A 14289-nucleotide genomic window follows, 5' to 3' on the forward strand; every position below is an offset into this window, starting at 1 on the left:
ACTTGGGCCTCCAAGTCTTGGGTACTGAGCATTGTCCTTGAAATAGGAAACCAGCCCAAGACACAGATCTGCTCTGCAGTTCAACAGCACCACCACTCACTCGCTCCCAGGTTATGCTGTTTTCTTTTCTCACTTTGTATCTGCTGCACATAGGAGACATTGTGGGTATCTCCCAGTGTTTCTTCTATCCCTCCTTCACTGTGCAGCATGTAAGGGCTTTGAACAGGACTAACTCCACATTCAGTTAACCAGTAATTCCCTGGTTGCAGTCTTAGGCTTAGATAACCTGAGCCTGACCAGTTGGTTCAAGGCAGGGATTGGAATGGACTGATGTGACCCAAATGTAGGACTCTGGTCCAACATTCATAAAAAGGATATATACTCTTATTCTCGTTAGATTTGAATGAAGCAGTATGGAGGCTTAAATGATACTTGGCTATCCAAATGATACAAGGGTATCCAACCTGAAAATAGCACTGACAGGCAACATGATAAGATAGTCCCAGAGCCATACATCCCCTGGACTTCCCCACTATGTGAACCAACACACCCTCTTTATTGTAGAGTCAAATTCAAATAGAGTTTCCTGTTACTTGTAACTAAAAGGATCCCAAGTGTTGCAGCTGGTCAGAAATATGGTCACTTTAAGCTTTAAAGAGTCCTTCCTGAGGCTTCAATTAGAGGGGTAAACAATGAAGATACAAAGAAGAGATACCGTAGGAAGTTGTTCTATAAAGAGGCCCGTGTTCTCTGAGAGCAGGGGGAAGAGAGAAAGCCTTCAGAGGCTCACGCTGACTTCCAGCTGAAAACTGGGAAGTCAAATGTGGCGTAAAATGGCAGAGCTCACAGAGAGAACTGTCCAGCAGGTACTAAGCTAATGCTGGTGATTCCCTGAGGTAAAGGGGCTGTCAAGGAGACCAGAGGCCGAACTAATTCAGATTACCCATGTGCACAGAGGTCTCCTGTAGAGAGGCACTCCCACTGCCCACTCCAGGACCCAGGAGCAGGGCATCCTTCCCTGGAATCCTAAAAGACAGCAGACACAGAGCCTAGAGTGAGGGTATAGGCTCTGCAACTAGATTCAAACTGTGGCTCCACCACCTGCTAGATGTATAGGTATCAGTTCAAGTTAATTCATCTCACCTGCATCCCAGTTTATAATTAATCAACTGGGCACAACAGTACCCCCACCTCATAGGATTTGTTTTGAGGATTAAATAAAACAATACAAGAAAGAACTTGGAACAGTGCCTAGCACATGGCAAGTTCTCACATGTTAGCTGTTGTTATCTTGCTTGCGATACTCTCTCCCTGGAGGGTGATGGTGGTCTGCTGTTGAGCTCTCTTAGACAGCTTGGCCAATTCTTCCATGAGCCACACAGTATGGCCTGACTACAGAGCTACTTCCCAAATGCTCAGGCTTGGCTGCACAAAGAGCAACTTCCTGCAAGGCTCTGGATCAGAGAGCAGCTTGTCACCTGAGGAGGGTGAGGCTCTTCTAGGACGGCCACTTGTCGTCTCCTCAGGCTGCATGTGTCCATAAGTATTAGAGCATTTGATGCCCACATCTTCCACCAAAAAAAAGTACTACAGCCCTTCTTTTTTCCCTCTGAACAGGCTGCTCCCTATTTCTCCACCAGATCATCACTAAGCTATGAGAGAAGAAGGACATCAGACAACTGCTTCCAGTTTGACCTGAGAGGGAAATAAACCTCTGTCTTGTTGAAGCAGGCCACCTTGGTTCTCTCTTTCAGACACCATAATCTAATTAAGCTCAGAGGGCTCTCTTCCCTTTAAGGAGAGAGAGAGCATGCCCTTGTAAGAAGGCCAGTCTAAAGCCACAAGGTATAGATGGCAACAAAGAAGGGCCCACTCCAGTGCCCCAAGACTCATTTCGGCCTACAGACAAGGATTACCCAGAGTAAAAACCAAATGGATGTAACAACAGGTAGTAAGCACAAGTGAGGTCCCCTTTGATTCTAGAGTATTCTTTCTGGTACGAACCGCTACTCACAACTGAACTCATTTATGTAGAAACAAATCCAGATACCAAAGAAGCCTGAACTTGCCACTGGAAGAGAATTCATTAAATGGATTCTGGTATTCTGAGAAACCTAATTTGGAAATGCAAACCTAAACTGACCTCCCAAATTCACTTATGTGATGAAAGGCCTGGCCGAGGGAAAGGGAAACATCTGGAGACCAGAGTCAGAAGAGGCATCTCAGGGACAGACGATCATAGCCATTTATTCTCCTCGATGCCTTTGAACCTCTACGCTGCTTGGTCCCAGCATGGGAATAACTTTCTTATTCCCTGGCCTTGGTCCAAACCCTCTACCCTCACACTTTAAGGTTTAACTCAAATGTCACCTTGTCCTCTTAACGTCCCAGCTCCTGCTCTACAAACAAAATCTGAATCTTTGTTTCCACAGCACTTTATATGTTCCTAATATAAAACTTAGCTCTTTTCCCTGCATTATGGGCTTTTCTCCTCACGTGAAAAGGCCTTGTCTCATTCATACCTGATCGTACATCATCACTTTAAAAATGAGGAAATCACATCTGTAAAGAGCTCAGATCACAAGTGAACACTAGCAGGACTGCTACTAAGATTCAGTCTATGGACTCTCAGACCAGAACTGTTTCTTCTGGTCAACCAACCCAGCAGGGAAATTGAGAGGATTGAAAAATAATCCCTGCAGAGCATTTTCTGGTTCTCATGGAACAGAAGCACCAGGAATCTCCACGTGAGAACTCCATTAGATCTCAAGGTCCCATTTGCCACAACCAGAGCACTCAGCATAAAGAGAGTACTTCTTTACAACAATTTTCACCAAACAGCATAATTTCTGTAATATTCTATGTGTTTTCACTTATGCATAATGTCAAGTTCACAATGCCTATGAACTAGAACACAGGTTGCCTGGTGTCAGAGTCTCACCTTGAAACATCTCTCCACCTAAACCCACCCCATCTGAAATGCCACCCCTGAATACCAGAATTTCTTAGAAGTCTGAGTGAAACCTAGGTATGTTGAGAATAGGTGACCTATTATGCTGGTTTTAATCTTTCAAATCTTGAGAAATTTAGTTACTGGATTAGTCAAGTAACCAGCAAAACCATGAGGAAACAGAAGGAGACTTTGATGGGAGACAGTGAGGGAAGATGCCTGGAACAGGGGGTGCCTTCTGGAGGCCTGGGGTCTATGGAATCTTCTAAATACCTTCCTATGTTTGCTCTCATTGACAGCCAGCGTCATGGTGAAGGATGAACATGTCTCCTGACCCCAGTTCACTGATGATGATAACTTAGGGTCCTTCTGGTTACTGGCACAGGCAGGACTAGGGGCCAGGGTTTTCATTTCCCACCTAGAATATAGCAAGGTAAACCAGCTGGTTTCTTTCAGCCTGATAACTGCTGGCCATCTCAGCAACCACGCACATGAGAACTGTGAAATCATCCATAAGGTCTGTGTCCACTTGACAGGAGGACAGAGTTGTGTGTTCCTTCCTGGCTGCGCAAAACTGCTCTACCATCTAAGAGGGTACGGGAATGACCAGGCTATACCCCAGACAGTGGGTGAGTGGCCTATGTGGCCCATTCTGCCACCAAACTGACCAGTTTTACAAAGGACCAGCAGGGGAGTAACAAGATAAAACATAGTGATTTAAAACACCCATCTGTTCACCCTAAAGCTTTTATTTTATTTTTATTTTTTATTATCTTATTTATTTTATTTTTAGTAACCTCTACACCCAACATAGGGCTCAGACTCATGACCCTAAGACCAAGAGTTGCACACTCTCCCAATGTTGCCAGCCAGGCACCCCCTAAAGCATTTTATATCGTCCACCCGTCAGTCTTGTGTTTTTTTGTTTTTTGTTTTCTAAATGTTTAATTATTTATTTTGTGAGAGAGAGAGTACACGTGCACAAGTGGGAAAGGGGTAAACAGAGAGGGAGAGAGAGAATCCCAAGCAGGCTCTGCACTCTTAGTGCAGAGCCTGACACAGAGCTCAATCCCACGAAATCAAGTTGGACCCTTAACTGACTGAGCCACCCAGGCACCCCTGTTTGTTTAAGTAGGTAGTATTCATGCCCAGCGCAGAGCCCAATGCAAGGCTTGAACTCATGACCCTGAGATCAAGACCTGACCTGAGATCAAGAATCAGACGGTTTAACAGACTGAGCCACCCAGGCACCTCAGCAGATCATGTTATTTATTTATTTATTTATTTATTTATTTATTTATTTATTTATTTTTTATTTTCAACGTTTTATTTATTTCTGGGACAGAGAGAGACAGAGCATGAACGGGGGAGGGGCAGAGAGAGAGGGAGACACAGAATCGGAAACAGGCTCCAGGCTCTGAGCCATCAGCCCAGAGCCCGACGCGGGGCTCGAACTCCCGGACCGCGAGATCGTGACCTGGCTGAAGTCGGACGCTTAACCGACTGCGCCACCCAGGCGCCCCTCAGCAGATCATGTTATTAAAAAGAAAACTGGCAGGCAAAAATTTCCAAGTTCATCAAATTTCCAAATCACAATGAACGGGATCTTTTAGTTAAGAGAGAGAATCAAATCCCAGGTGGCTATATTGGTATGAGATCCAAAAGCAGTACACAAAAGTAGAAAATCAATCACTGAGGTTTCTTATACCAAAATGGCAACAACCTGTCTATTGATTTTGCAGCTCATTAGTGGTCAGCTGAATTTAGAACTAGATCTCTGACTACCTGGGATAATGTTTTCACTGAAACAAAGAGCTACTGCTTATTAAGAGTTTACTGTAGGCCAGATATTGTGTTAAGCATTTTACATTACATTATATTTAATGTAACAAAGCTCCAAGGTAAGTAGTAGTATTATTTCCATTTCACAGATGGGAAAACTGAAGTTCAGCAAGTTCTTTGCCCAAAGTCACATAGCAAAGCAAGTAGGGAAGGCTGGGGGGGGGGGGGGGTCAACAAATTCAGATGGGCTGACTCTGAGCCTGCACATATTACTCAACACAAATCACGAACCTCAAGTATAGCTAATCAGGAATCGCCAAACCAGACAAGCAATCTACACATGGCCAGGAATGCCCATCCTGAACTCAGGTGTGTTATACTGGGCAAGGTCCCTCTCAGACAATTACCATGACCAGGGACAAGGAGAACTATGCCCTAGCTCAGAGGGCACACACCATGGTAGCCAAGCAAACACATCTTTCCTCAGTCCCCTTATGGCCTCCTGTCTGTCAAGACTCAGCCTCTGGAATAACATCGTTCTAGACACTCTGTGTCACTGTGATAGGCTGAATTCACCTCCAGTTGCTCCCTAGTTCTGCCTGCCCAGATGTCACTCCATCACCGGATCCATTTCTACTAGGTCCCAACAATCACCAATCCCTGAGAGCCGGCTGTGTTCACAGCTCTGAGCAGAGCCCACGGGATACTGCAGCAACAACATTCATTCCTCTCCAACAATAGTTACAGTCCAGCTGAAAAGCTCATATCAATGCACTAACTTCAGTCATACATGGCTGGATGAGACAAATAAAATCATAGTCAAGGGGAAGAAGGAAATGCACCTCCCACATATGGGACCCTATATAACAGGCTCATTAAATACATTAGCTCACAGACTCATCCCAAGAACTCATCCAGTTTACACAGAGACAGAGAAGTGGGGAAACCTACAAAAAGTCCAACAACAGTTATAAGAATGGGATAGGATTCCCAACCCACATGCCCAGCACCAACATTATGCTCTGCAAAAACCATCATTCCATCCTTAAATATTTCTTAGCAGATGAGTGATATGATCAGGTTTGTATTCTCCAAGTTCCCTTACAGCAAAATAAAAGATAAACCATAGTGGGTAAAGGACGGAGAGAAGAAAACTGGTTGAGAAACTATTACGACAATCAAGGCAAGACAGGAAAACCTGGATTACTGCTGGGGGACAGAGAAAAAAGGGATCCATTTGGGGATAAAGCAGATATAAATAAACAAAAAATTAAAAGCTCCTCAGTTACCATTATTTCAAGTGAAAAGCCTGATCTTTTATCTCAGCATCTCCTTGTACTTTATTTTCTTACATTCTTATAGCAATTTTAATATTTTTGAAGTGTCTGTTTTATGTAGGCCTTTTATTGAGGCCTAAAACATATAGAGAAAACTACACACATAATAAATGTATGATTGATACAAGCAGGCCAAAAGTCTCCCTCCTGCCCCCACCATTCATTCATCCACCTACCACCCCACAAGGGTAACTAACCACTGTCATACCCTCAAACAGCACAGATTCATTTTTATCTGGTTTTGAACTTTATATAAAACCGTAGCACATAGGTTATGAGTTTACACTAGCTCAACACTGTATTTGTGACATGTACCAAAGTTGGTGGGAGGGCTGTGGTCCACTCACTCACTGCTGTGCAGTATTCCACTGGATCAAGATATCACAATTTATTTACTCTATTCACACATTTACAGATATACCTCAGAGATACTGCAGGCGTGGTTCCAGATTACCACAACAAAACAAAGGTCGCAATAAAGTGAGTTGAATGTATTTTTTGGTTTCCCAGCGCATATAAAAGTTATGTTTACACTATACTATAGTCTATTAAGTATGCAATAGCATTATGTCTTTAAAAGAAAAAAAAACAAAGTACACACCTAAATTAAAAAATACTCAATTGGGGGCACCTGGGTGGCTCGGTCTGTTAAGTGTCGGACTCTTAATTTCAGTTCAGGTCATGATGTCACAGTTTGTAAGTTCAAGCCCCATATTGGGCTCTGTGCTGGCCACTCAGAGCCTGCTTGGGATTCTCTACCTCCTCTCTCTATGCCCCTCCTCTGCTCTCTCTCTGAAAATAAACAAACATTCAAACAAGAAACACTTTATTGGAGCCTCCAAATTAGGCTCAGGTCATGAGCTCATGGTTTGTGAGTTCGAGCCCCACACTGAACTCTCTGCTGTCAGCACAGAGCCCACACTGGAGCCTCTGTACCCCCCTCTCTGTGTGCCCCTCCCATACTCGCGCTCTCTCAAAAATAAATGAATATTGTAAAAAAAGTTTTTTAATATTTTATTCATAAAAAAAATGCTAACCATCATCTGAGTTTTCAGTGAGTCATAATCACTGATCACAGATCACCATAGCAGATACAATAATATTGAAAAAAGTTTGAATAGACACATAGGTCAATGGAACAGAACAGATAACTCAGAAATACACCCACAATTATATGGTCAATTAATCTTCAACAAAGGAGGCAAGAATATGCAATGGGAAAAAGGCTCTTCAACAAATGGTACTGGGAAAACTGGACAGCAACATGTAAAAGAATGAAAAAGGACCACTTTCTTTCACCATACACAAAAATAAACTCAGGGGCGCCTGGGTGGCTCAGTTGGCTAAGAGTCTGATCTGACTGCTGATTTCAGCTAAGGTCATGATCTCCCAGGTCATGAATTCAAGCCCTACATCATGCTACAAGATGGGCATGGAGCCTGCTTGGGATTCTCTCACTCTCCCCCATGCCTGTCCCATTTGCATGCACTCCCCTCACACCCCCCCCCCCCCCCAAAAAAAACTCAAAATGGATTACAGGCCTAAATGTGAGACCTGAAACCATAAAAATCCTAGAATAAAGAACAGGAAGTAGTATCTCTGACATCAGCCATAGCAACATTTTTCTACATATATCTCCTCAGGCAAGGCAAATAAAAGAAAAATAAACTATTGAGACTAGATCAAAATAAAAAGCTTCTGAGCAGCAAAGGAAACAATCAACAGAACTAAAAAGTAACCTATTGAATGGGAGAAAGTATTTGCAAATGACATGCAAATGACAGGGGAGGGATCCGATAAAGGGTTAGTATCCAAAATATGTAAAGAACTTCTAAACCTCAAAATTCAAAAAAACCCCAAATAATCCAATCTAAAAATGGGCATAAGTTATGAACTGTATATTTTAAATATTTCAGAATTTTAATTTTTTTAATGTTTGTTTATTTTTAAGAGAGAGACACACACACAGAGTGTGAGCAGGGGAGGGGCACAGAGGGAAACACAGAATGCAAAGCAGGATCCAGGCTCTGAGCTGTTAGCGTAGAGCCCAACTTGTGGCTCAAACTCACAAGCAGCGATATCATGACCTGAGCAAAAGTCAGACGCTTAGCCGACTGAGCCACCCAGGCGCCCCAAAAATACTTCAGAAATTTAAAAATAAAATACTAAAATTACTGAAATATGTTTACCTATCAGACTTACAATAATTTAAAATTTGGTAATATTGATAATATTAAAAAACTGACACACATGACTAGTTGGAGAGAGATTATAAACTGAAACAAAGTTTTCAAAAGGTGATTTGGTATCATCTATCAGAAGTTTAGATATGCACATACCCTTTGCTGAAGCCAACCACCTCCAGGAATTTATCCCATGGGTTTATTTGTACACAAGGGTATATTAATCTTTGGGAGGTTTACTTTATTTTAGCACTTGATAGAGTGAAAAAAATGGCAAAATATAAACTTTTTATAGGAAGAATGTTTACAGTACAGTACACTCATACGATGAAAAATGACAACTGTCAAAATCGGTAGAACCACATATCAACACTGATATGAAATGATGCCCAAGATATCTTTAATGAAAAAAAAAAAAAAAAACAAGTGGCAGGTGATACTGTGTAAAAGATATTTTCTATGTAGATGTGTTTGGATATGCACAGAAAATATCTGAAAAGAGTTTGTTAAATAAAAATAGTTACATTTGCAAAGAGGGTGGGAATGCCTAGGGGAGGGATACCTTTTCCCTTAACTCTGTTGTACTGATTTATACAGCAATCATATGTCACTTTTGTACCTGGGGATGAGTTGTAAAAATGTTACAGATTCTAAACTTAGAACCACTGAATTGGAATGTGTCTGGAAAGTAGGGCCCAATAAATCCATATTTTAACAAGTCACCAAGTGTGACTCCCAGGCAGCTGGGTTAGTTAGCCACTGCTCTAGGTGAGACGTGGGCCAGGTGGCATTTTGGGGAAGCAGAAGATCTCAGTGACAGGTATCTTATGTCCTAGGAAATAAGCTTGCCCCCATAATTAACCATGTATTCAATGACAGAGAGATATACTCACCTGAAAGATACAGAGTGGCCACCAAAGCCAGTAGGACTGGCCAGGAATAGACATTAACATCCCTAAGGAATCAATGTTTGGCCCTAAATGAAACAAGCAATGCCCAGGCAAAAGAATGCTCTGGTCTGAGGACTGAGCCAGTCTTTTCTTCCTTGTGCCAGGAAAATTCACAACCAAGATCTCAAGCAAAACAGGACTCAGGTCTCTTCTGAAATGCCCAGAACAGAGCCTGGCACTTAATAAGCACTCAATAAAGAGGTACTGAATGGACAAGTCAATCTATTTTAGTATGAAGCACTTCTAACTCCAGTGCTCTGATCCAATGCTCAATAAGCAAACTGTTCCTACAGAGGAAAGGAGTTTTGACAGCTGTGGGCTTCGTCTCAAATAAATAACTGGCACGTGGCCTTGAGCATCAGTCTACTGCCATTTGGTTCATACAAGCCTGCTCTGAGAGACATCTAACCACTGATGGGTACCCGAGCAACACTCTGGTGAAGTCACTAAGGTGGTGAGTGCTGCCATGCCCTGCGGCCCTCATGGGGAGTCTCCTCCTGGGTGACTACTGGCCAGTCGGCCTTCCTCAGGCAGCTCCTGTTAGCTCAGTGCTCAGGCTCGCCAAGTGCACAGCTAGACTACCTACAACAGAGGGTAATAGAGCCCAATACAGAGGCTACTAGCCATATGCAGCTAGTGAGCACCTGAAATGTGGCTAGTCTGAAGTGAAATGTTCAGTAAACATAAAATACACACTAAACTGTAAAGACTTAGTATAAGAAAAAGAATATAAAACAGCTCACTAGAAACTTTTATACTGGGGTGCCTTAGTCAGTTAAGCCTCTAACTCTTGATTTGGGCTCAGGTCATGATCTCATGGTTCATGAGATCGATCCCCACAGCAGACTCTGTGGTGAGACTGCACAGCCTGCTTGGGATTCTCTCTCCTTCTCTCGCTGCCCCTCCCCACCTCAAATAAAGAAATTAAAAAAAAAAAAAAAAAAAAAAAAAAACTTCAAAAAAAAAGACATTTCTATACCAACTTAATGCTGAAATGATAGCATTTTGGATATAGTAAATTAATGAAATACATTAAGAATGATTTCATCTGTTTCCTTTGACATTTTAAAATGTGGCTATTAGGAGCGCCTGGGTGGCTCAGTCAGTTGAGCATTTGATCTTGCAGTCTGAGAGTTCGACCCCCACATGGGCTCGTTGCTGTCAGTGTGGAGCCCATTTCAGATCTTCTGTCCCCCTGTCTCTCTGCCCCTCCCCCATGCTCTCTCTCTCAAAAATAAACATTTAAAAAAATAAAAATTAAAAATTAAATAATAAAGTGTGGCTATTAGAAAAAGTTACATGTGGTTCACATTATACTTTTAATAAATAATGCATCATATATGACTAAAAGATTCTACCTTGACCTTCCCTCACTAAATCTTCAAAACATGGCTGAGGACTGATCTCTCACAGGGTCAGAGATCACCTTAGTTGACACAGCCCTGCCCCATTGTCCTGAAACCTGATTTCGTACTTTCTTGGGGATACTGTCACATGTCCTAGGAGTTCCACATATCATTTAATACCTAGGTATTATATCAGCCAGCAATATATAATGATGTTACAATTTCAGGTAAAAAGAAGCTGGAAGGCTTGTAGAATTTACTGGAAATTCATTAAAAAGGCTTCTGCGGGCATGTGGCTCAGTCAGTAGAGCATGTGACTATTGATCTTGGGGTCATGAGTTTGAGCCCCACGTTGGGCATACAGATTACTTTAAAAAGAATGGGGCGCCTGGGTGGCTCAGTCGGTTAAGCACCTGACTTCGGCACAGGTCATAATCTTGCAGTTAGTGAGTTCGAGCCCCACATCGGGTTTGTGCTGACAGCTCAGAGCCTGGAGCCTGCTTTGGATTCTGTGTCTCCCTCTCTCTCTGCCCCTCCCCACCTCCTCTCTCAAAAATAAATAAAAAACATTAAAAAAATTTTTTTTAATAAATAAAAGGTGAGGGGGGTGGTGCTGGCTGGCTCAGTCGGTTAACCGTCTGACTTCGGCTCAGGTCATGACCTCGCGGTTAGTGAGTTCGAGCCCCACATTGGGCTGTGCTGACAGCTCAGAGCCTGGAGCCTACTTCGGATTCTGTGTCTCCCTCTCTCTCTGCCCACCCCCCCCCCCGCCCCCACTCGCACTCTGTCTCTCAAAAATAAACATTAAACAAAATTTAAAATTTTTAAAAAGTCTTCTGAAATTCCCCCAGAAATTTGTAATTTTTCAATCTCTTAAGTTTTAGAAAAAATCTCCAGGGGCACCTGGTTGGCATATGGTGGAGCATGCAACTATCAATCTCAGGGTTGTGAGTTTGAAACCCATACTGGCTAGAGATTACTTAGATGAAAGGGAGGGAGGGAGGGAGGGAGGGAGGGAGGGAGGGAAGGAAGGAAGGAAGGAAGGAAGGAAGGAAGGAAGGAGGAAGGGAGGAAGGAAGGAAGGAAGGAAGGAAGGAAGGAAGGAAGGAAGGAAGGAAGGAAGGAAAGGAGGGAGGGAAAGGAAGGAGGGAGGGAGGGAGGAAGGTGGAAGGAAGGAAAGGAAGGAAGGGAAGAAGGGAGGAAGGCAGGAAGGAAGGAAAGGCCACCAAAAAGGTTTTTTGTACTAAGACATGAAGACGAGACTTTGTGGTAATCCTTACTACCTCCATTACAATTTTTTTGTTTTGGGGTTTTTGTTTTGTTTTGTTTTGTTTTTTTTTTGAGAAAGAGAGCACGCACGTGCAAGTGAGCGAGGGGCAGAGAGAGAGAGAGAGAGAGATAGAATCCCACAAGGGGCAGAGAGAGAGAGAGAAGAGGGCCTCACCTGAAGCAGGGCACAAGCTCACCCAATGTGGGACTCAAACTCACGAACCGTGAGATCATGACCTGAGTCCAAGTCAGGTGCTCGATGACCGAGCCCCCCAGGTGCCCCCACTACTGTAGTTCTCGTTCCTCCAGGAGGGTCACAGCCCTTCGATGTAATTCCTGAGGATCACTTGTCAGTTTTCATCTTTTAAGATTCAATTGGACCAAACCAACTTAACACCTTCTTCTGTGTCAGAAATGCAAGCAGTGTGACCTGAGCAACAGAGAGTACTCTATAATATAGATACAACATAGAACCAAAATACTTACTTGGGGAACTGGCAGAGACCCGCTTCCTGGTCAGGCTCTCCTGGCTGGCCTTGTCTGAAGCTGAAGAGCCCCTCGTTTGGACCTGCCTCTTTCCTGGGTTCTCATCTGGCTCTGGTGACTTCTCCATCCCGTGGAAATACTTCATGTGATAGTGCAACAGTTTGGCCTTGCGGAAAAATTTTAAACAATCCACAACCTTGCACCTGAACTTGTGATCTAGGTCGACAGCTGGGGCTTTACATGTCACAAAATCATCTGTTTTCTTAAAGGTATTTGTTACTGAAAAACAGAACAGAAACAAAAACAAAGATTCCTCGTGCTTATCCTACTTATGACAATACATGCATTACACACGGCAACAAAAAGTGAAAGAGCAGAAAGCATATGGAGACAGAGACATCAGGCAGCCATCACCTCCCCAGATTACTGTTTGGAAAGAAAGGATACAACTTCAGGATAAATAACAGACACTCAACCAAGATTCATCTTCTGAATGAGAAGATCAACATGTTTTTGTTTGCTTATTAGATCGCTTCTCGGCCTTTTGGCTAAGATCAAGTGTTTGCTTATTAGGCAGCCACACAAGTTCTCAAGGTTGTAGACTGTAGGGAAAGAACAGGAAAAATCCTTAAAAAAAAAAAAAATCAGAAACCCAACCCACCAGTACTTAATACTCTTGACTTAGAACAGATTCAAACTTACTACGATCCTAATACTTGTGTGTGTGGACAAAACTAGGGAATATTCTGGTGGGATCTTTTTATAAAACCAAAGGGATCTCACAATGATTTTTGTACAAAGAGAGTGTAACTGTTACAAAAGTTTTTGATATTTTGCTACTATGTACTTTGTTTGAACAAAGGGACTCAGTAAGAAAAAAAAAAAGATAACCAAATGAGTGGAGCTGAAAGGCATGAGGAGAACTCAGGAGGACTCCATGATCAAATTTAAAGAGGCAAAAACAGTTTGAAATGCGCCCTCTGCCCCAAAAAACAAACAGAAGGCAACAATTTGCCATGTATCAGTGACAAAAAATAAAGCTGTAACAAGAAATTCATGTGTGTTGGAAACAGTTTAGTGAAGACTCCTTTCATAATGCCTTCACCCCAATGAGAGTAATCCCCTTAAATTCAAATTTTCCTACACTCTTGATTAGGTCACCCAAGAATATCCTAAAAAGACTTTTCTTGGGTGAATCAAATATTTCCCAAATACAATGATACAATTTCCATTAGAAGCAGATAGTATACTGAACCTTTGGTAAATATTAGGATTACATTTTCAAATACCATTCCACAATCAGAAGAAATAAAATTCTTAAACTCAATCTAAATCAAGTCAACATTTCCAAATCAGCACTAGGGTAAGATTACAAAACTGGTACATTTGATGATCTGATGGATGCCACTATACAGGCATTTTAAACAAGTTAAAAAAAAAAAAATACACATACACACACACATCCTAAAGCAGAATGCCTTAAAATCACTTTCTATCTATGACAAGAGATAAAACAAAGAGGTTCAAATCAATAAGATGCAGTTAAGAGAAGAAAACTAACATGAAACCAAATGGAATACATACTTAGAAACATGGGTGTACTGAAAAAGCATGTCAGTGGAGAAATTCAAAACTCAAACCTCCAGGGGCACCTGAGTAGCTCAGTTGGTTAAGCGTCTGACTCTTGATTTCAGCTCAGGTCATGATCTCAGGGTGGTGAGATTGAGCCCCACATTGGGCTCCACACTAAGCAAGGAGCCTAAGATTCTCTCTCCCTCTCCTTCTGCCCCTCCCACCGCTCACACACACTCATTCTAAAAACAACAACAAAAACCACCTCAAACCTCCAATACATCCTAAAATTATTTCTTAAATTACAAGTGGTTTCTCTGGAATTTCCTCCTCTTGAGCCTATTAAGCTGAACCATATGAATTTGCCATTTTTATAGATTAATAAAATTAAATATTGGCTATTTCATATGGTTC

The 14289-nt window shown here is 42.3% G+C and overlaps 1 protein-coding gene across 7 annotated transcripts in view; it reads right to left on the bottom strand.

Annotated features, from left to right (window-relative positions):
* The window catches only part of PHF20 (PHD finger protein 20), a 176044-nt gene that overhangs the window by 35553 nt on the left and 126202 nt on the right, over positions 1-14289 (bottom strand). For all 7 annotated transcript variants that reach the window (XM_040447178.1, XM_040447179.1, XM_040447182.1 and 4 more), the window contains one exon: positions 12304-12582. In XM_040447178.1, coding sequence (XP_040303112.1) covers positions 12304-12582 — 279 coding nt within the window. The remainder of the gene's footprint in view (positions 1-12303; positions 12583-14289) is intronic.

The sequence above is a fragment of the Herpailurus yagouaroundi genome, unplaced genomic scaffold, assembly GCF_014898765.1.
Source record: "Herpailurus yagouaroundi ecotype Mexico unplaced genomic scaffold, PumYag 196, whole genome shotgun sequence".
NCBI lineage: Eukaryota > Metazoa > Chordata > Mammalia > Carnivora > Felidae > Herpailurus > Herpailurus yagouaroundi.